The following is a 24,641-nucleotide window of genomic DNA, read 5'->3' on the forward strand; positions in this document are numbered from 1 at the left end:
ATATAGCATATAAATATAGTATGTAAATATAAATATGAAATCAATATAGATATATAAATATGTATGTATGTATGCATGTATGTATGCATGCATGTATGTATGTATGTATAAATATGTATATGTGTTTTAGGGGAGCTGGATTGCATTCTGGAACAATCACTGGCAAAATTCCTGTGGTGCTTCCAGGGACAGGATCAGCCCTCAATGTTTTAAGAGTTTTCTGCCTCCTTATTGGCTAAGGAGGAGCTGCAGCAAGCAGAGTTCTCTGAAGTTTAGACTGAGCCCTCTCTGCCTTTAATCACAAAAACCAAAGCGTGGTTGGAGTCTAGCAAAGCCAAACCCTTCAGGAGACTTCCTCGCTTCTTTGCAAAGAGCATCCATAAAGGAAGACACTTTTACTTCTATTTTTTAAATTTATTTATTAATATAATTGATCTTTAGGGTGAAATAGCAGCACAGTGGGGACAAATCTGTTCCAAGGGGATGGTGACACTGCTCGCTCTCTGCTCCAGCATGGGACTCTGGTCCAGGACAGCTCCAACCTCGGCCAGCTCGCTCATGATCTTGTTTCTTGTGAAACAGGTAAGCTAATTCAATAATTAAACAGGCAAGCTAATTCAATAATTAAACAGGCAAGCTAATTCAATAATGAAACAGGCAAGCTGATTCAATAATTAATAACGGGCAGTGTAAAAGGGAGCTCCTAGCACGGAGCATTTTAAGTGTCACAAACAAAAAAGCATGTTTGTACCAAAGATCCTCCCGACATCACAATTAATGTTTATTGCTAATTAGCCATGAGAAATAGTGGCTGCAAAGCTGTAGAGTTTGATATCAGAACTCTCTCTTGACTAAGTAATTTATTACCATTTTATTCTATTAATCCTCATTCATGCAGTGAATAAATTATGTTTAAAACTGTTTGCACAATCACTTTTCATACCAGTATTGATCAGCATTGAATTATATTTGTTTTTCCGTTTTCCTACCAGATAAAAATACTTTTATGAATCACATTTGTTTTCTACTGTTTTTTTCTCTATTGTAAACCCACGTCTGATTTGTTTCTGGCACTTACTTGTGAGCATTGAGATCTCCAGTTTGTGAAATCTGGCTGGTGTTGTTCTGCACCTCACCTTCATGCAAAAAGCAAATTAATCTGTATGAGATTTCTGCCTTTATTCCTTCTACAGATCCACTAAACATTTTTTTATTTTATTTTTATTTTTATTTTTATTTTTAATTTTTTTTATTCACCTAAATCTTTACAAAATTCTAAACGCTTACATCTTTCTCACTTTATAAATAGGAGAGGTTTAGGTACTTAATGAGAAAATATCTCAGTGTGATTCACTTGAAGGAAATTTTCATGTAGGTTTTTAGTAATTCTTGTTTGTTTATTAATATCAATCTTGATTTGAATACATTTTTAAAACAGTTGCTGATATTTGGCAAATTTGAACTTAATAAAATTCACAGATATATTTAGGGTACATTTATTTGAAGTGTATGGGCATCAGGACAATAAACTGTAAGTAAAAAGGTATTTCTATATCCATTTAATCTCCATTTTCTTGGGTTTCTAAGAAAGTGAGTTTGCAGCTGTATGCGCTGTAGAGCCAATATTTGTGTTTCTAATATTTTTATAAAGAAAAAAATACCAGGAGACAAGTATATATATATATATATTTTAAGAAAATATCCCAATATTTTCATATAATTCAAATCTAGAGCTTCTCTGCATAAAGCTTCTGTTCATAGGACTGAAACAACTCTCAGATTTGTGAGACACCTCAGCCAAAGCATTAGTTCCATTAATGCTGACAGAAAATCTCCCAAATTCTTCTGTGAAATCAAAACTTTGCTAGACTAATCACAGTGGATTAATTTGTCACGGTGGCTCTTGCAACTTGTTTAAAGAAATATGTGCTGTATTTCAAGATATTTTATTTCATAGGAAAGAAACATTCAAAAGAATAACAGCAATAAATTTGTTGAAATATATAAATGTGCTATATCTGTATTTTCATAAATACAGAAATACACTATATCATACACTATATCAAATACATAAATATATCTGTATTTTCTAGCAAAAACCTCTAAAGATAGGAAAAATATCCATCAGACTAAACCTGGATCAGGGCTGAAAGAATGAATAAATATTTTTCAGCTTTTATTTTTAGTTTATGCCCAAATTGAAGGGGCTTTTTTCTGTCCATAGGAGCATAGCCTGAATAAACAGAAACATTTCATTTCACTGTCAGCTTAGTATAAAAAATTAAAAGGCTGAAATTCTGACTGTACTCTGGACAGTTATGAAAAACTTAGATTTAAACCAGTCTGCAACCAGATATAATCCATTTCCTAAATGCAAACTTCAGGCAGCATTTTCTTCTGCATCCAACAAATGTCTCATGAGTGGGGTCTCCATGGTGCAATCCCAATCAATGGCCAGACACCTCCAGGGAGTTTTGATTAAATTTCCTCATGGGTGGACTTCAGGGCAAGCAGGGGCCAGGCTGGCAGGCTGAGGAAGTTCCTTTTTTACCAAAAAAACCTTCAGTCAACCCAAAGTGATGCCCAGTGTAGGGCAAAAGGTCGTGGACTTTCTGAGCTTCTGTCTTAGACACGGGAGTTCCATTTTCCCCAGCCAGAAATGCTGTTTAAAAGCAGTGGCCAAATGGCAACTGCAGATCAGAGGCTGCGTGTTTCCACTGGTTGAGATCATGGGAAATGTCCCTGGAAGTTTCTATTTCTACCCTGGAACTTGCACTGCATCTAACCCAAAACTTGGATCATCGCAGAACTTCCCTGGGGGGTTTGTAATCACAACCTGTGGTGTGGTGTTTGAGATATTTGTTGGGGGTAGCATTCACATTTTCTGGGAAATTGTTCTCCTGGGAAGCTGAGAAGTCTCAGAGAAAAAGGAAAACAATTCTTATCTCATTTGCTTCTCCTGTGTTGTGCTCCTGTGGAATGTGTTTGGAGATTGTTCATCCACAGGTGATTGTTCCATTGCATTCTGCTGGGAGTTGTTTTCACTCTTTGACCAGTCAGGGCCAAGCTGTGTCAGGGCTCTGGAGAGAGTCACCAGTTTTCATTATTATCTTTTTACCAGTCAGTAAGTATCCTTCCTGTATTATTTAGTATAGTTTAGTATAAGCATTCTTTAATATAATATAGTATCATAAAATAATAAATCAGCCTTCTGAGTACATGGAGTCAGGTTCATCATTCCTGCCTGCCACAAGGACACCCCACAAATACAACAGTTGGGTCTGTCAGAATGCAGCCAAAGGCTGTGTGACCAAAACAAATTTATCTCACAAATATTTATATCAATAGTGACCAGATATTGGCTATGTGACAAAACCAAATTTATCTCACAAATATTTACATCAATAGCGACCAGGTCACTATTATATATATATATATATATATTTGGTCACTGTGTGACCAAAACAGATTTATCTCACAAGTATTTATATGAAGAGTGATCAAGTATTGGCTATGTGACCAAAACTGATTTATTTCACAAATATTTACACCAATAGTGACCAGGCATTGGCTATGTGGCCAAAACAAATTTATTTCACAGATATTTACACCAATAGTGACCAGATATTGGCTATATGACCAAAACAAATTTATCTCACAGAAATTTATACCAATAGTGACCAGGCATTAGTTATGGACCAAAACAAATTCATCTTACAAATATTTGCATCAATAGTGATCAGGTATTGGCTATGTGACCAAAACTAAATTATTTCACAGATATTTACACCAATAGTGACCAGATATTGGCTCTGTGACCAAAACAAATTTATCTCACGAGTATTTATATGAAGAGTGATCAAGTATTGACTATGTGACCAAAATTAATTTATTTCACAAATATTTACCCCAATAGTGGTCAGGTATTGGCTATGGACCAAAACAAATTTATCTCACAGAAATTAACACCAATAGTGACCAGGCACTGGGTGTGTGGCTGAACCTGCAGATTTGAGGAAATAGACAATTCCATCAGGAAATGATGTGGAGCTGTTATTTAGACCTAACCTGCTCCTCACTCTTGTTGGGTGAACTTCCCCATGGCTGTGCATCTCTGAGTTCCTCACTCCAGGCACTTCCCCATGGCATCTCTGAGTTCCTCACTTGAGGAATTTCCCCATGCCTGTGCATCTCTGAGTTCCTCACTCCAGGAATTTCCCCATGGCATCTCTGAGTTCCTCACTCCAGGCACTTCCCCATGGCATCTCTGAGTTCCTCACTTGAGGAATTTCCCCATGCCTGTGCATCTCTGAGTTCCTCACTCCAGGAACTCCCCCATGGCATCTCTGAGTTCCTCACTCCAGGAACTCCCCCATGCCTGTGCATCTCTGAGTTCCTCACTTGAGGAATTTCCCCATGGCATCTCTGAGTTCCTCACTTGAGGAACTCCTCCATGGCTGTGCATCTCTGAGTTCCTCACTCCAGGAATTTCCCCATGCCTGTGCATCCCTGAGTTCCTCACTCCAGACCCATTCCTCCTCCCCAGGAATGGAACCCAACGCTGCCAGGTAGCCACGGCGAGGTTCCCTCTGCATTCCCTGGGCTGTTTCACACATTTGTTTATCAGAAACTGGAGTGTTCTTGCTCCAGCCCGGCAGTTCTCTCCCAAATGCGTCATCTCCCAGGCTCTGCCTCTCCAGATGGGGTTCACTGACCCACCAGGGGCTGAGGAATCTCCCCTGGCTCCCAGGATTTTGGGGCCTGCAGGAGGGAAATGTCAAGATGCTTTTTTTTTAATTTATTTTGGAAACATGCATTCCTTTCTCATGGCTGCTGTAAATATTCTCTCCTTATCTTGCAAGCCCATCCACGGAGGAATGATTTTAGTTTTTCTGCTCCCTCAAGCTTGAAGTGGGTGTCTGGAAATTAGATGAGAGGCTAAAAGCAGAATATTGAGCAGACAACATTGACACAGTAAAAACATGCATGAAATAGTGATCCTGCTTAAGAGCTAGACAGCAGAATGCTGTTCTTGTTTTGAAAGTAAATAAATATGATTTTCTTCATAAAAATAAAAACTAACCATAGGTTTAAAGGAACAAAGGTGAAGTTCACAGCCATATGTTGTTGTGGTTATATATCTCAGACAACATCAGGACAACCACACATGTGTTAAAGGCAGTTTCAAAGAAAAGGTGTAGTCCAGAAAAAAAGAAATTGATTTTTCCTGGAGAGCTGAAAGGCATCTTTTAGGAAAAAGTTAGTAAGAAAACTTCTATTTTAAAATTTGCTCATTAGAATCGGTGACATTTTCAACCAGTGATGAATTTTTCATTTTTGGTGATTTCTAGTGACAATAATCTTTGACTGCTCAGGCCTCTGAAGGCCCTGGTGAGGAGACCAGGGGGTTTTATTGCACAGAGGATGGTGTCCTTGTCCATGGGTAAATAAAAAAAGGGGAAAAGAAGAATAGGAAGATGTCTATGTCACAGTTGCAGCTGCTGGTAAAATAAGTGGTCTGTGAAATGCTGGGCAGGAGCACAGAATGCAGCAGAGGAAAGGTGCTAGTAGCTAAATAGCATTGCTTATTCATTACTGGTTTATTCAACTTTTTTTTTCACTGCAGTACTCAACCAGGTATGCTTGATTACCTTTAAAAATGTTCTAAAACCAAAAAGCCCTTTGGATTTTTTTTTACCTGCCATTTTTTCCTCCACTTTCCTCATTTCATTTTCACCTCTCCTCTTTTTCTCCTCATTCCATTAGACTTTTTTTACCTATCATTTTTTTCCCTCCACTTTCCTCATTTCATTTTCACCTCTCCTCTTTTTCTCCTCATTCCTTTAGACTTTTTTTACCTATAATTTTTTTTTTCCTCCACTCTCCTCATTTCTCCTTTCTTTCATTTCAGACCAGGATTTCTTGTAATGGAAAGAAACCTGTCATTAAGGACTAAAAGGTTCTAACAGATTTTTCTCGTGTCCAGTATTTTCACTCCCAGGCCAAAGGTTCTCTGCTGGAAAAAACCACTACTGGATGGAACAAATACAAACAGGAATGCTTGAAAATGCTGCAGGAATCATCTGTGGATAGTGGTAAGGAATTAAGCAATGAAGAAATTTATTAAGATTGATTAATATAAAAATATTGTCTTGCTGTGTGTCTGTTCCTAAGTTGTATGTGTAGAACAATTCACCTGACACAGATATTAGCCTGAAGTCCCTTGTTTATTTTCCTTTCTCTGTGGTCATACAATCATAAAATCACAGAGCACCCTGAGCTGGAAGGACCCACAAGGATCTGCCAGTGCAGCCCCTGTCCCTGCCCAGACCCCCAAAACCCCACCCTGGCGTCCCTGGCATTCCCTGGGGAGCCTGGGATCAGAACATATTCTATTTTTATATTCTATATTCTATATTTCCCTAAAATCCAACCCTGGCACAGCCATTCCATGGGTTCTGTCACAGAGCAGAGTTTGGGGCTGTCCCTCAAAAAGATTCTGCCCACCCTGGTGAGGTCTGACCTCAACTTCCTAAAAGTCATACACAACATTTATCTGCAATATCTCGTTACTCTGGAGCAGAGCAGAGTGGTTTCCATCACTGCTCATTGTCTGCACAACTTTTGGTCAAACTTTTGTTTGCTTCTCTCCCCCAGGAGTGCATTGCAATGGGACATTTGATCAGTTTGTTTGCTGGCCTTACTCACCCCCAGGAAATGTCTCTGTTCCTTGTCCTTCATATTTGCCATGGCTGGAAAATGGTAATGTGAAAGGGGTAGTATGAAAAAAAAAATTATATTATGTAATAAATATATTAGATGATAATATATTGGACATAATTAATAAGATAGTTTTTTAATGCTAATAAGCATTAAGGCACCAGGTTCCTGTCTAATTTCCCAAACTTCTTCTGCCAACCAACTCAGCTCTTCATAATAAACAAAAGCATCTTGCCTCCATGGAATTTTCTTTCCTGTCTGAATTCCTACAAAAGGAAGATTTCTGATCACATTTCATGGGTGGTTTAAGGTTTTTTTCCAGTGTTTAGTATTCATCCAGAGCTGCTGCTCCATCACAGCAAACTGTGCTTCCCAAAGCAATTCTCTGAGTTCTGAGCTGAGCAAAACAAGATATTCTGGTTGTTGCTGCCACCCTTAAACACTTCCAACTCAAAAATGGTTGGGAAAGCTCAGGTCTGATCAGATATAAACAGGTGGCAGCTGTTGAGGACAAAATCAAACCAGCACCAACCAGGGTCCACACACCTTTCCCCTGATGCTGTGGGCAAATTCCCAATTTGTATAAATTGGGACAATGCAGTGAAAATTCACCCCAGCTGCTGAAGATGCACAGAAATGAAATATCAGCCTGCAGCATCAGTTATTACAGAAAAAGATCATTCCCTGATCACATCCTTGGGCAGTTTTGACTGCACAGCCTGGTCAAAGAATTCCCCATTCACGAGCTTAATGAGGAAAAATGAATAAAGGCAGATGTCTGTAGGCTTCTCTTCTGGATGTACTCTGTGGGTTTTCTGGGAATTTATTTTTATACAGGTACATTCTGGGGATTTTTTTCTGCTGGACTACTATTCCTACTTTGTCCTATATAACCATAAAAAATATATTGACAAAAGTGGGGTTTAATCTTTTTTTTTTTTTTGAGTGTGGGTGGTGTAGAGTCTATTGTGGAGGTAGAAATCTTTCAAACATGTATGAAAAATGAAATCTCTATTTTGACCTTTCCAACTAAAACTCTGTTTACTTTCAGGAAGTGTAGGACATGTATACAGAGTCTGCTTGGAAGAAGGGATTTGGCAAACAAAGGAAAATTCCACAGACATTTGGCGGGATAGTTCAGAATGTTCTGAGAAAAATCATTTCCAAAAAAATGTAAGTATCTTTTATATTACTGTTAAAAACTTTAATCTTCTTAATCCTTTCTTGAGCAACTGACAAAACATTTCCATTTAATACCTGCAAAGCATCTTCAAATTTCATTTAAATTACCAGATGGAAAGCTGTTATTTTATTTATAAGAAGCAGAAAAGAAAATATTAAAGAAGGGGATTCCTGCTGTAGATGCCACAAATTATTTTCTGTTCAGAGCCCAGCGATTTTCTCCTAATAAAACAGAAAAAACACTGCAACTTGTCAGGCAAGTGTGATCCCAGCATCTCACATGGGTCTGTGAAAGTCAGACAGCTTCCCTTCTGAGCCTCTCAGCGTTTAATGAGCTGTTAATTGGTAATTTCAAAGTTAGCTGGGCAGGGACTGCAGGATTCACCCCATCTGATGCCATCCTTCCTGGATTTCTCATATTGCATCAGGCCAGGGGCTGGCCTTGATCAGCCAAATTTTTGCCATGAAATTCAGAATTAAGTCTCTTAGGTAAGCACTGTCCCCACTGGTTTTTACTTTTTAATTCTGGCTGAGTGCTGTTTTTCACTTTATCAATAACACTGCTTTGCTGATTGGTTATCAAACATTATCACTTTAGTAGCTCTGTGTATTACTGCATTTTTACTGAGCTCTTTATACAGAAAGTATATGGATTTCCAAGCTTTCAGTTTATTTATGCAAATATAATAAATATTCATTAGTTCTGAGTGTTTTGCAAGGTTTGTTGACCGTTCTGGATAGCGTATTTGATATTATTTCATCTTGTGTGACAGCAGACAATTTCTTTGAAAGCTTTTAACCAGCTTTCCTACCAGCACTAAATGTGGGCTTGTTTTGTTTTATTTAACTGAATAAATTTTATTCCATTGGTTTTGTTTTATTTAATTGAATAATATGGGCAATTTAATTGTTTTATTTAATTTAAACCCCCCAAGCTATTGGGAGTAACCCAGAGCAAGTATCCTCACACATCAGAGGAATCATCTTGGTTTCATGTGCTTTGGTGTTGCAAAATTGAAGCAGCCAAGATGATAACCTGAGAATTTCTGCAAGGGTTTTACCTGCTGGAATGTTTCCATGGAGCAGAGTGACCAGCAGCTGGGGATCTCCTACACCCACACTGCTCTCCCTGGGCACTTTCACCCCCTTCAAGAGGGATTTGGTTTTATTTCTCTAATAATTGGAATTATTAGAGAAAAGTGCTGGCAGGAAGCCAGTGCTAAAGTCCTGGTGCTGAGTGGTAGAAGAAGAAAAACAGCAAAATCAGTGAGGAAATGACACAGGTTCCAAGAAAAGCTCAAATGTGGATTATGAAAGCCACACATCCTGGACCTCATTGCCTCTTCAGAGGTGGTTTCCTTGGGCTGGAAGTTTGAAGGGTTGGAGGCAGAAATAAGCAGATAAAATGGAAAAATAAATGTTAAATTAGGCAAATTGAAAGGAAATTTCTGCAGGGGCAGGAGCTGGACTTCAACAGTCCTTGTGGGTACCTTCCAACTCAGGATGTTTATGATAACCTCTGAAAGTGTGAGCAGTTCCCTTCCTCCTCTGAGGTCTCATTTGTCGTTCGAAGACATCCAAGACAGCTCTAATTTAATAATGATTATTTTTTCCTTTGAACTCCAGACAGAAGCCAGTCTGTTTCAGTAGCTCTAGGCAGAGCTGGCTCCCAGCACCGTGCAGCCACAGCTGGTCAGTGGCTGCGTGTCCAGGCCACACACACAGGTTCAGTCATCCCTGCAGCTGTGGATCCACGGATCCAGGGCAAGGACCAGCTGGGATCTGGGCTGCAAATGGTCTTTGTGCAGCAGGAATCTGGGAATAGTCTGGGAAAGCCTTTGGATTTAAAAGGGAACTCAGGGTGCAAGCATCTTTGTCACACGCTGATTTCAAAAAGCAGCGCAGGGAGTGTTATTGTGATATTTCCTGAAAAATCCCTTTGCCAGGATTTTTCTCCTGAGAAGCTGAGAAACCTCAGAAAATAAATTTAAACAATAATTATCTAATTGTTTGGAATGTGGTTTAGAGATTGCTCCCCAACAGGTGCATCTTTGATTGGTTCCATGTGAATTGTTTTTACCTAATGACAAATCCCAGCCCAGCTGTGTCAGACTCTCTGAGTCTGTCACGAGTTTTTATTATCATTCTTTTATAGCCTTCTAATGTCTCCTTTCTCTTTCTTAGCATAGTTTTAGTATATCAATGTAATATAATGTAATATAATATAATATAATATAATATAATATAATATAATATAATATAATATAATATAATATAATATAATATAATATAATATAATATAATATAATATAATATAATATAATATAATATAATATAATATAATATAATATGACATAATATGACATAATATAACATAATATAACATAATATAACATAATATAACATAATATAACATAATATAACATAATATAACATAATATAACATAATATAATATAATGGAATGGAATGTAATATAATATAATATAATGGAATGTAATATGTACATACGATACAATGTAATGTAATATAATGTAATAGAATATAAAATATATCAGCCTTCTAAGAACCTGGAGTCAATTCTCATCTCTCACCTCATCCTAAAACCCCTCACAACACAGCAACAATTAGTGACCACAAGAGAGCAGGGATCAGAATCCTGCCCTGGCTCCTTGAATGAATATTGCCTTTGTCAATATATATTTTTTATACTTACATAGGATTGTAGTAGGAATGTGATCCAGCAGAGATAAATTCCCAGGATGTACCTGGTTTTTACAGCCTCCATCTCCATTTATTCACAAATGGGATCCCCAAAGTTCCTGAGCTGTGTTCCTGCTCTTTCCCCCTGCCCATGTAACACATTTCTCTTCTCTGTTCCCAGGAAGAAGAGCACAGACTGCTCACCACACTGCAGCTGTTATACACCATAGGATATTACTTGTCTCTCATCTCACTGGTATTAGCTCTGCTCATACTTTCTTTACTCAGGTCAGTAAAAATCCAGGTGAATTTTAAATCTACAGAGCCCTGTACTCACATTCTTTTTCTTATGAGATTGAAGTTATCATTTAGTTATGAATGAAATTATCATTGAGTTTCCAGTGTTCCAGTACCTGAGGGGGCTACAAGAAAAGCTGGGGATGAGCTTTGGGAAATGGCTTTGAGCTGGAGATGGTAGATTTAAATGGGGTGTTGGGCAGAAATTCTTTACTGTGGGGTCATCCAGACAAACTGCCCCATTCCTGGAAGGTTTTAAGGCCTTGGAGCATCCTGATCTGGTGGAAGGTGTCCTTGCCCATGGCAGGGAGGATGGAATGAGATTGGCTTTTAGATCCTTTCCAACCCAAACCATTCTGTCGGTCCCACGTAAATAATCTGCATTTTCACAAGGAGCAATACAAATGCAATTTCTGAGCAGAATCCATTGATGGCAGCACAATGAATACAACAGTTGTTTTGCTAGGTTTTTGTTGGTTTTTAGGAATTTTATTTCTGCAGATTAGATCTGTTCTGGAGGATTCATACATTGTTTTTTTCTCCCCCAGAAAACTTCACTGCACAAGAAACTACATCCATATGAATTTATTTGCGTCCTTCATCTTGCGTGCTGCAGCAGTTCTCATTAAGGACTCCGTTTATTACAATATTTACTCAAAAAGGCCAAATGATGAAAGTGGATGGATTTTTTACCTCACTCCAGAGGTAATGTGTTAATTCCCAGCTGATAATAAATGTGTGCTTCTGGTGGGTATAACAGTTACAGTTTTGGGAGTTTGCCCTGCAGCATCAAGTGTTGAGGTGTTTGCAAGTTGAGCTTTTGCTGAAGTTTTGTTGATAAAATTTGGGGTAATCAAGATGAAATCCTGATTGTAAGAGATTTCTTTTAAAAGCATGGGAAGAACAAATTAATTGGTTGCAATAATTAGAAACAGCCAGTTAAGTAAAGCATCTCACACCTTGTAGCCTTTAGAAAGAAATCAATCTCTGTGTTTATTTGGCACAGATTATATATATCTATATGCATTATATAGGTATTATATCTATATATTATAATATATAAATTACATATTATGTAATGACATTATATTATATTATATTATATTATATTATATTATATTATATTATATTATATTATATTATATTATATTATATTATATTATATTATATTATATTATATTATATTATATTATATTATATTATATTATATTATATTATTATACTATACTATATTATACTATACTATATTATACTATACTATACTATATTATACTATACTATACTATATTATACTATACTATACTATATTATACTATACTATACTATACTATATTATACTATACTATATTATATAAATTTTATATATATTATATTCTATTATATGAATTAAATTCTATTCTATTCTATTTATTCTATATATTCTATTCTATGTCTAATAAATATATAATAGCTATATATAATATCAGTTTTATCTATTAAATGAACTAGAGAAATAAATATTTATAAATATTATAATAATAGAATTATTTATTCCTGTATGGTTTTTGTAGGACTAGAGCTTACCCACGTCAACAAGAAAAATTATCTGCAAGATAATTAATGATATTTTAACAGCTATTATATTATATTATATTATATTATATTATATTATATTATATTATATTATTATTTTAACAGATATTATTTTAACAGCTCACCAGTAAAAACTCTCACATGCAGGGCATGCCATCTACATTTTCTCCTGGTCTCTCATCCCTACAGATTGTGATCATTTGCAGGACTGCCCAGCTTTTCATGCATTACTTTGTTGGGGCAAATTACTTCTGGCTGCTGGTGGAAGGGATTTACCTGCACACGCTGCTGATCACGGTGGTGCTCTCGGAGAGGAGGCTGCTGCAGACCTACATCGTGATAGGATGGGGTGAGTCCACAGCTGCTCCAAGCCCTGGTTTTGTTTTGCTTTGCTGAGTCAGTGGAGGATATTTTGTTAGGGAAAAAAAAAATAAAATCTATTTCTACAGGCTTGGCTGGAATATATTCTTCTTTTTCTTTTCAGTTGTTCCAATCCTGTTTGTGGGCCCGTGGGGAATAAGCAGATCCAAACTGGAGAACACTGGGTAGGTTGTTCAATAAAAATGTCCTTTGGAATCCTGACTTTCTGTTTGCTTGGCTGTACCTGACATAATTATCAGATTATACAGCACCTGTGGATATTCGTTACACTTTCAAGGTTCCCTTTAATATTTTACATTAAAAAAAAAATAATAAAAAAAAAAACATACATCTGGGAATTCTCAGATTTCCTTATGCTTTTAGCAAGGAGTAGAGTGAACTTTCACTGTTGCTGAAATGTTCATCCATTTACATGAAGCAATTGGGTATTTTACCTCATTCCAGAGGTAATTGTTAATTCCTAGCTGATAATAAATGTGTGCTTCTAGTGGTCATAACAGTGACAGTTTTGGGAGTTTGTCCTGCAGCATCAAGTGTTGAGGTGTTTGTAAGCTGAGCTTTGGATGCTGGAATTTTGTGGATGAAAGTTGGGGTAATCAAGATGAAATCCTGATTTCTTTTAAATGAATGGGAAGGACAAATTAATTAATAGTAATATTTAGAAACAGCATCACTTAAGCAAAGCATCTCACGCCTTGTAGCCTCACTGACCTGTCAGGAAGGAGAGGAGACCAGTGCTTTCCTTGCAAAAGGAAATCTACACTACCAAGGAAAAATCTACCATCTGCACTTGGAGTTTATTTCATATTCTCTGCCACTTTTTAAGGAAAAAAAAGTAATTTTTAATGGAGGCTCATGGCCAAACCTGATAGTGATATTTGGTGAGGGCAGCAGGGACAGAAACATGCACCAGCAAGCAGCAGCTCCTGCTCTGAGTGATGCTGTTGGGGACATCCCATAAACTTTGTTGTGAAAAATGCCAACCACTTGTTTTAGAATTTTAAAAGTTTACTGGTCATAAAATGGTTATAAAAATAGTAATATAATTAGAGTAATAAGAATTTGGACAATTAGGATTTGGGACAATATGGGACAATAAAAACAAAGAGTGTTGGACAGTCTGTCTGGGTGCTTCTTTCTGGGGAAAATAAGCCCGAAAAAGGACACAGTTAACAGAGGATTAACCCTTAAAAGAACAGCCTGTTGCATATTCATACAGCTCATCCATGATGCATAAATTCCATTCAGACACAGGATTCTGTCTGGGCAGTGTCAGCATCTTCAGGGCTGAGAGGCAGGAAGAAGTTCAGAAGTTTATTTCTTTTGATAAGGGAGCAATAAATTCTTTTTCTCTGAAGGATTTAGGTGTCCTGTGGCTGCTATCTCTTTTAAAAAAAGTATCTTACACAGCATAGTTTCTATTTTAACAATATAACCTGAAACTATATCTAACACACTACTTAAAATTAACACAGCATCACTTTCTTCACAACACATACAATATTCATTTTAATTTTTGTGAAAAGCCAATTATAAAATACATTTTGTAATGCGTTTTATAATTATAAAATACATTTCTCACATTTGTGCTTTATGTATGGAATCTTTTGTTCTCCCATTTTTTTTTTGTGGTTTCTAGAGAATTTTATTTGCAAAGCCAACACGGATAATAAGCAACATCCAAGCCATAATTATGGTCTCACAGAGTCAGATGTCAGATAAATTGTAAATAACAAGCCAAGATCCTACAGAACCTCAGGCTAATTAGCAAGAAGAAATAGGACAAATCAGAGGGTTAAAGCAGGAGAAAAAGAGACAGCTGCAAGAAACTGAATGCATATTTTTTAGCAGCTCAAGAAGCATGGCCACAGTTCCCAGTTTATTCATTTCCATCTCCAGTCTCAGACAGATAATTAAAGTAGGATTAGTTCCATTATGAGGGTTTGGTGTCGTTTTGTGGATTCAAAGACTGAGTTTGCCAGATAGTTCTGAAGTTCATGGTCCAGGGAATCCTTTATCAACATTCATGAATATCTTCAGAGCTGTTGGTGAAACCCTTCCTGGTTTTATTCCATTTATTTAGGGGGCCACTTGAAAATGTTGAACTTCACCAAGTTCCTTTTGGAATAAATAGACAAGTTATGTGAGCATTCTAATATTTTTTGGTTTTTTCCTATGCAAATAATTATATTTTAAATTAATCTGCAGGTGCTGGGGAACAAATGAACACATGGGGATCTGGTGGATCATCCGAGGACCAATGTTGTTTTCCATTGCAGTAAGAATTATATAACCTGAATTATTTTTCCCTCCTTGGTCTTTGTAATTAGTGCCAGTTTTGTCCTTCAGAATTTTGGAACAAGTAAGATGCAGTTTCCTACCACAGAAAGATCAAAATAGTGTTTAATATTTCAACAATTCATATTTCAATAATTTCATAATATTTCAGTTTTCACATAAAGTGACAGAAGGGACAAAGTTTTGTTCACAAAATGAAGAAGCAGGGTTGGTTCTGTGTTTAAAACATGAAATGTGATTTTTGTAGTGAAGATCCTGTATCAAATTTATGTCAGGCTGAATAAGGCAATGCTGTTACTCCATTTTGCATCTTTATTATGTGACAAAAACCTGCTTGCATTCAAACTTCAGCCCAGCTGCATTCCAGTTATTTGGTGGCAGGTTTTGCAAGTGCTTAATATCAATTACACATTTATTTAATTGTTAACTAATGAGTGAAATAACATTTGCTCTAAGTAAACCATGTGTGTTTTCCTTCAAGGTTAACTTTGGCATCTTCTTAAAAATTCTCAGAATGCTGATTTCCAAACTGAAGGCTCAGCAAATGACCTTCCATGACTACAAATACAGGTATTTAAGAAATGGCACAGAAGTCCTGGTAGCTTTTTTTCTTGGGTTAGGTCTTGAATTTATCACACTTGAGATAGCTTAGCTACTTTGAATGGGATAGAATCAATAGGATGGTTTTTGAGGTAGGGTTGGAAACAGGAAAAGTTTAATAAAAGGCAAAATAAAAAAGTTTTTTAGAGAAAAACTGAGCTAGAGGTAAGAAGTTTTTGTTGAAAAACTCTATAAAAGTGATTATTTGTTTTGTTCTCTTCTTTTTCCAGTGAATTGCTTAGGTGGGACTTTTTGGCCTCTGTCCATCTGGCTAGCTCTAGGTCTGGGGTGAACTTTTAAAGGTGTTATGAAGTGTCTTTTTACTAAATTGAGGAGATAAAATTTTGGGCTTTTTGGTTTTTTTAAGGAGACAAAGAATAATTTGGTCACTTTGTTAACACTATGTTAACATTCCTCTAAAGTCCTGGCCCCTTTTTAAACATTTTGACACATCAAAAACTTGTCAGCTTCCCCTAAAGATGTACCCACCACCACCATGAGTAACAGCTATTCAGAATATGGGAAATAACTATATTCTGAATAGATATTATAAATAGATATTCAGAATATGGGAAATAGCTATATTCTGAATAGATATTCTGAATAGATATTCAGAATAGGAAAGCAGGCTCCACAGAAATTTCCATACCTGGGAGCAAAGGCAGCTCAGCACCTGTGCTGAGTTTTGGGGGCATTTTCACAAAACTTTTTTCTTTTTTTCTTTGTGATTCCTCTGCCCTCAGGTATCTCCTCTCACTCCTGTGGCTCTGCTGCTGTGACACATCCTTCCCTTTGTCACCAAAATGTGGGAAGAAAAAGAAAAATCCTCTAGCACTATGCTTGTGGCCTGACAGAGAATCAGAATTCCTTTATTCTGGCCAGGATGTGCCATGGAAAACACTTCATTTACTCATGCCTTTTAACTAGACTTTCCACAGATTTATGCCTACATTATTCTCAAAATCACAAAACTGCTACAACCATTCCAAAGTCAGAATATTTAGGGCATGATTTTGGAATAATTTCTTTGAGCTTTTGATTTTTGTCACCAAGGATGTTTTAAAAAAAAAAATACAATAATGAAACATTTTCTTTTTAAGGTTGGCAAGATCTACACTTGTGCTGATTCCATTGCTGGGGATCCACGAATTTGTGTTTACCTTCATCACTGATGAACAGGTGGAAGGACTTTCAAGACACATAAGACTTTTCATTCAGCTGACCATGAGCTCATTTCATGTAAGTTCTGAAAATATTGGGTTTTGTGTTTTGCAGATATTGTTTTCAGTGTTCATAGATCCATGTGTATTTGCTGCTCACCACTGCTACAGTGAATTCTGATTTAATATTATATCCCAACCTACAATGTCTCTAAATACACTGTTGCAGTAACAAGATAAAACACTCATAAATAAATATGATAGTCCCAAACATCAAAAAAAGGAGTCTGATATTTAAAAAAAAAGGTGTCAAAAAAAAAAAAGGTAACAGCTCATCACAGACCCCTGAAAATAGGATTAAAATGGTCCATTTAAAATACTCCCAGCCAAAATCATAACCATGAGAATGTCATCCAAGGCTTGGGCTCCATTTTCCTCAAGGATGTTTGTTCACCTTACCTGCCAAGGGACACTCCCAGGTGCACACTCACAAAATGCTCCCCACCTGCATCCATTTCTAGTTAGTTTTAGGAGAAAATTTATCACATGATGGAGCAGGAAAATGGAGCAGCATCTGCAGGTGGAAAAGTTTCTCACTGTGATATATGTTATACAATAATTTGTGCTGAAGGAAATTAAAACCACAGCATTTTGTGTGCCAAGCCAGTGTTGGGCAACAAGCAGTAATAGGCTGGGTGATAAAAATGGAGATTCCAACACCAGGAGGACACTGTCTCCAGGGATGGATGGTTCAAGGGATTTATTTCTGCCAGACCCTGTACCCACATCTCCCTGCCTTGCCAGGACAGCAATTTCCAGATCTTTATTTGCTGCAAATAAAGCCCAGGAATCTCTGTGGCTCCCCAGGAATTCACTGCTCTGACCCCACTGCCCTCTTCTGCAGCCTGGGGCCATCTGAGCATCACTGCCCTTTCCCCACAATTTATCACAATTCTGGTTTTTACCTTTGCAGATATGCACCTGTGCTCTGGTGTATGTATTTATCAGTGTTTTGGCACTGTTATTGAGGCTGTAATTCAAAATTACAGCCCAGTGTCCCAGTGACAGCAGAGAATTCCTGGAGAGCCACAGCCCTGAGGAGCCTGCTGACATGGTGTTCACAAAATCCCAGGATTATTTGGCTTGGAAGGGAGCTTAATGTTGGAGTAGAAGTTCCTTGGTTAGAAATATCCTTACTTGGAGAGGTTGCAGTGCCTAGATGTTATTTTAAAAGTGCAGAATCATTTCAAGTGAAGATTTTATTTACTGGCTCATACGAAGAAATCTGATATATAAACCAGCTTACTCATCCTTGCTAAAGAACACAAACTTCATTCCTTTTAGAGAAACATGCATGAGCTTGGCAGCATGTCATGCTTTAGAAGCAAAGCTCCATTAAAAAATACCCAGAGATCTCAGCCAATGTTTATTGCAGATTCTCTTTTTTAGCTGCAGCATTATTTATGAAGGGATTAGCCAAAAAGCACATAAACTGTACCCAATTACATTTGTTTAGTCTGTAAATCTTCTCAGTAGTTTAAAAAGGCAGTTAAACTGTTTTGTTAAAGAAAAACAATTATCCCTGGGATCTCAGCTGAAGGTTGAACTCAAACATTTTCAAGGAGCACAAAATTAAATTCTAAATAGGAGTTCTGTTGTAGGTAGGATGCTGCTTTGCTTTAGGAGATGGGGCAATCTAAACATCTTTTCTCCCTTGTGCATGGAAATTGTTTCCCACTGGTTTCTGGTGGAGAGAACCCAGTTATATTTGATGAGGAATTTGCCACATTCCAATTGTCATCAGAACAACTTTGAGGCTTGGGTGTGCATCTGTCCTTTCCCACTGGTGTTTCTGCTGTGAGCATTTATTCTGAATTTCTGCCTCTCCAGTTTCACTCACACTGGGATAATTCTGTGTTTGACAAGTCACAGCACACCAGGAAGCTTTCTCAGCGTGAAAATTAATTTACTGGGAGAAAAGTGAGCAAGCATGAGAGAAACCAGGACATGAAGTGAACATCAAATATAAAAAAACAGTGAAGTTTTCACCTCCTGGTGGGATTTTACAGCTCTTGTCACTCCTGCTCTGACCCTGCAGCAGCAGGGAAGGAGATTCCCAGAGGATTTCCAAGCTGGAATCAGCCCAGGGAGCCTCACAGGCAGCTGAGCCTTTCTCCCAGTGCCTATCACCAGGCTCAGGAGGGGAATTTAAATCCTCTTTCTGCTCGTGGTGCCTGTGAGGCCAAATTCAGAGTTCACACCCATAACAAAACCCACCCAGCAGAGTCAGGAACTTTATAACCCCCCCAAAAAAAGAGAACAGCCTCCAGGAGCAGGAGAAGTTCTGCATAAAAAGCTGATTTTTAAGCTGGTAAATTTGTATTTAATATAAATATTTAAATATTTCAAATATTAGATGGGACTACATGATATATTTATGTGATATATATGTCACATAAATATCACCTATTAATATCACCTAGTAACTCATTAATTATCATTAGCATTATTAATTAGCATTATAATTAATATCACCTACTAACGAATATCAGCTATTAACACCTATTATCTCTATAATCACCTATCATCATTAATATCACCCATTAACTAATACCACTTATAAATAACACCTATTAATATCACCTATTATTAACTCTATAATCACCTATCATCATTAATATCACCCATTAACTAATATTACCTATTAATAACACCAATTAATATCACCTATTATTAACTCTATAATCACCTATCATCATTAATATCACCCATTAACTAATATCACCTATTAATAACACCTATAATTATCACCTATTTTTAACTCTATAATCACCTATTATCATTAATATCACCTATTATTAACTAATATCACCTATTATTAACACCTTTAATATCACCTATTTTTAACTCTATAATCTATTATCATTAATATCACCTTTTAACTAATATCAGCTATTATTAACACCTATTATTGTCACCTATTATTAACTCTATAATCACCTATCATCATTAATATAACTTATTATTAACTAATATCCCCTATTAATATCACCTATTTTTAACTCTATAATCCCCTATTATCATTAATATCACCTATTATTAACTAATATCACCTATTATTAACACCTTTAATATCACCTATTTTTAACTCTATAATCTATTATCATTAATATCACCTTTTAACTAATATCAGCTATTATTAACACCTATTAATACCACTCTAATTAATTAACTATATCTTCCTACCCTAAACCAGGGGAAGCATGAAAAATGACAGAAATAAAAGACATGAGAAAGCAATTCTGTTTGTTATTTTCCTGTCCCATTTCCACTGGTGTGGCAGATAAACTGCACATCTGCTGAAGGAATTAATGACTCCAAATAATTCAGGACTGCTAGAAAATTAACAGCAGGCTCAGAATGCTATTGGTTAATTTTAGGTATAATTAAAAATGTTGAAGATTCTGTGTATGTGGATTTCTTTTTAAATTTTTGTCTGAGCAAAGCAGAAACATTTCTGGAAAGATGTGAGTGTGGGAGCAATCAAATGCTGTCAGCTGAATTCCACCTTTAGCTGTGATACAAATCTTGCCTTGGACTCAGAGTATTTATTTTCCTAATCAGAACTGGTGTCACAGATGCCTTTAGACAACCAAAAAAGGGCATTTCCTGAAGCAGGGGGAATAAATCTGCATCTCTGTGGGGCTGAGATGCAGCCTGTAAACTGCTTTAGCCTGAGACCAAACCCAGACAGAGAGAGACAAATGGAAATGATCATTTTGGGATTTTGGTTTCAAACAAGTTGTATCTGTAGGGTTTTTTAAGGTGTTTATCTGAAGCAGTTTCAAAGGAAAAACAGCAATTCCAAATGGCCATAACACTCAATATAGCTGGACTTGGAGCTAACACTAATCACTTCATATAGAAATTATTTGTCAAAAGGACCCAAATGAGATCTCAGTAGAATATTTCCCAAACCCAAATAAGCATACAGATAATATCAGAAACCAAGCTGCATTTTTATTATTTCACTGGGGCAATAGCAGCAGCCACAGTGTAACAGCAATAGTTTGGAAAAAAACCCAACATTATGTGGTGGAAAAATGAAGATAAAACTGGGGTTTATAATCTGTAAGTGCATTTTTACTATATTTTTAAATATTTATTTATTTATTTCTTTATTTTTATTTATATAAATTTAAATTATACATATAATTTTAAAAACATATTTAGAATTTTGATATATACATATATGAATAGATATAATATAAAATTAAATTATACACATTATTTATATATAAGTTTAAATAAAATAGAGTTATAATTTCTATATATACACATACATATAAATATATATAAGATAAAAATAGAAAAATTTAAATTATCTATGTCATTGATATATCATTATAATTTTATAATTATAGTTTTGATATATGTACATATATAAATAGAAATATAATTACAAATCTATCTAAATATAAAAAATTATATATAAATATCCATATAAATATATAAATATAAATATAAAACTATATATATATAAATATATATATAAATATATATATAAATATCTATAAATATATATAATATATATATTATATATTATATATATTTTATATATATAATATATATATATATATATTAAAAAAAAATTATCTTCTTCAGCATCTTCACAAGATGTGCCCTGAACTTGCCAAGGAACTGCCCAAAACCAAGTGATTGAACATTAAGGAGCACTGTTTATATGTTAATATTTATGGTTTTAAGACCCATGTCACCTTTAAATTAGAGCCTGAGGTATTTCCTGCCCACTGACTTTTTCCTCTCACTCCCTTTCTCTTGCAGGGTTTTTTGGTAGCAGTTCTCTATTGCTTTGCTAATGGAGAGGTAAGACACAATGCTGTGAGAGAAGCTTTTAGTTCATGTTAGTGAAATGCTTTTATTTCATTTATTTTAGTACATTTTAGTAAAATGTATCAATGACACCAAGAAGGATGAACACACTGACCAGCTCTGCTTATTGAGAGCATGTGTGCATCCTTTTGAGCTGGTAAAATTGTTTTGAGTGAAGAGAACAGCAACAACTACCCCAGGTTTGGATTCAAATGCAAAATATTCTGTCTTCTTGTAGTTTAAAGCCACGCCCCTCCTTCTCCTATCACTATTTGCACATGTAAAAATGTCTCTCAGTTTTTTTATATGTCTCTTTTAGGCCCTGGAAGGGGCACTGAGATCTCCCCAGAGCCTTCTTTTCTCCAGGCTGAACAACCCCAGCCTGACTTGCTACAAGCTGCCTTGGAAAATGATGCTATCAATTAATTTTAAATGCTTTTTAAGCTGGATCTGTCTGTCCTCCCTGAGGTTTGGCCCAGGTGCAGCCTGCCCCTACTCACACACATCAGATGTGCAGAGGAAAAACTTCCCTGAGTCAGGGTGAAGAGGTTGGGCTCTTCAGATTGATTTAGCAAAACCAAATCTGTCCCCACCCTACAAGGACCAGGTGCAAGATAAACCCTGCTGGGGAAGATGAAACAGGGAAGCCTGATAAACATGATTGCCTGGCAAAAGATTTTGAGAATATGGAAAGTATAATTGAGATTGAAATGAAAGTGAGCTCTGAGATCCCTCAGTTACTGAACAACTGGAAAACAATGGTGTGGCTGGCTGAAAGTAATCCCCTTTGGATGGAACAACACCCTCTGTGTGCAGACAGCTCCAAGGGGCAGAGCAGACCCTGCTGGCTTGGCAGAAGGGGCCCAAAGAGGAGTTTTTAGGGTTTAAAATGTAATGATTCTCATAGGCTGTGTGTAAATGCTGTAGGATTTGTATCTTGTATTATATTGGTTAGTGAGAATTAGAATAGTCAGCACAGAAGAAGATTTATGGGATTGTAATGGGAACCTCTTCGCTCTCCCATCCCCTTCACCACGCTCTTCCCTTCTCTCTTTACTTCTCTTTACTGCTCTGAGCTGTGCCTGGCAGCTCTCACCAGGGTCCCTGCCCCAGGCCCTTTGCAATAAACCCCAAGTTCCCAGCCCTGGCTGCAGAGATCTCTCATCTCCATCCATCCCCACCATCCCACCCCATTCACTCCTACAAAACCCCAAGGGGCAGGAAGCTCAGCACTTCACAGCTCCTCTCATTTTACACCTGAATATATATATATATATGTGTGTGTGTGCTGTGTGTATATATATATATTTTTTTTTATTATTTTTATATATATATATATATATGTGGTGTATATATATACACCATATATAAACACCATATATATACATGTGTGTGTGTGTATATATATATGTATAAATATTTTTAAATTTATTTTTATATATATATATATATATGTGGTGTATATATATACACCATATATTAACACCACATATATATATATGTGTGTGTATATATATATGTGTATATATTTTTATTTTTTTTTATATATATATGTGTGTGTGTATATATATATGTATATATATTTTTTATTTATATATATATATGTGGTGTATATATATACACCATATATAAACACCATATATATATATGTGTGTGTATATATATATGTATATATTTTTATTTATTTATTTTTATATATATATATGTGGTGTATATATATACACCATATATAAACACCATATATATATGTGTGTGTGTGTATATATATATGTATATATATTTTTTAATTTATTTTTATATATATATATGTGGTGTATATATATACACCATATATAAACACCATACATACATATATATATATGTGTGTATATATATATATATGTATATATATTTGTATTTATTTATTTATTTATATATATATATATGTGTGTGGTGTATATATATACACCATATATAAACACCATATATATATATATGTATCTATATATATGGTGCTTGTGTCAGGGAGCTCCAGGGTGCTCACATGCCATCACCAGTGATATTTTCTCCTCCCCTCAGGTCAAAGCAGAGCTGCAGAAGCAGTGGTCCCGTTTCCTGCTGGCAGATCCCCTTGGCTGCAAGCTCTGCTTCCTGGGGGAAAACATCAAATACCTCAGGAAATGTTCCCAGAAGAGGAAAAAGCAGCACCTCGGCAGCAGGCACCACTTCTGCCTGGAGGTGAGCACGCCCTGGCAGCTGCAGAAGGTGCTGGGCAGGAGGCAGAGCCCAGAGACCAAGGCAGGTCCTCCCCAGATGAGCATGTCTGACAGCAGCGAGGGAGAGGTGACCACCACGGCAGAGACCACCGAGGAAGTGTTTGAGGAAAGTGAAATTTAGGGAGCTGTCCCCTGGGACAGCACCTGCCAGCAGCAGGGCTCGGGAAATGGAGCGCTCATCTCTCAGCTGCAGCTGCTCAGAGCTCTGGGATGGGCAGGGAAAGGACAGAGCAGATGATGTCCCAGGAAAAATGTTGTTTATCTGGAGGTGGCTAAGCTGTGTGCTTGGAGAGAAGTCTTCTGGACAGAGCGTTTTTGCTTTGAGCTGGCAGGATGGACTCTGGAAATCAGCAGGATCTGCAGAGATGTTTTGTCAGCTTCGTCCATGTGTGACTGAGTCATGAGAAGTCAGTTTTTCTCTTTCCTAGGAGTGGTTCTTGAACAGAGGGATGTGTGTGGAAGGCTCCTTCCTTCACAGAGTGGAATCATACCCCACCTCAAGGAAACCACCCCAACTTTAGAACCAACCAGACCAAACACACACACACACACATATATATATATAAAATATAAATAACCCAA

The 24,641-nt window shown here is 36.5% G+C and overlaps 1 protein-coding gene across 1 annotated transcript; it reads left to right on the forward strand.

Annotated features, from left to right (window-relative positions):
• Positions 1-483: 483 nt before the first annotated feature.
• Positions 484-24,180, forward strand: GLP2R (glucagon like peptide 2 receptor; the record flags this gene model as incomplete). The annotated part of the gene is made up of 13 exons (XM_084218792.1): positions 484-582; positions 6,002-6,095; positions 6,658-6,762; positions 7,772-7,893; positions 10,785-10,891; positions 11,449-11,605; positions 12,662-12,821; positions 12,957-13,017; positions 15,062-15,131; positions 15,633-15,721; positions 16,852-16,990; positions 21,757-21,798; positions 23,863-24,180. The coding sequence occupies 13 exons, from the start codon at positions 484-486 to the stop codon at positions 24,178-24,180; spliced, it is 1,563 nt and encodes a 520-aa protein (XP_084074918.1).
• Between the last annotated feature and the right edge of the window lie 461 nt (positions 24,181-24,641).

This window comes from Fringilla coelebs (genome assembly GCF_963513975.1).
Source record: "Fringilla coelebs genome assembly, chromosome: 19".
Taxonomy (NCBI): domain Eukaryota; kingdom Metazoa; phylum Chordata; class Aves; order Passeriformes; family Fringillidae; genus Fringilla; species Fringilla coelebs.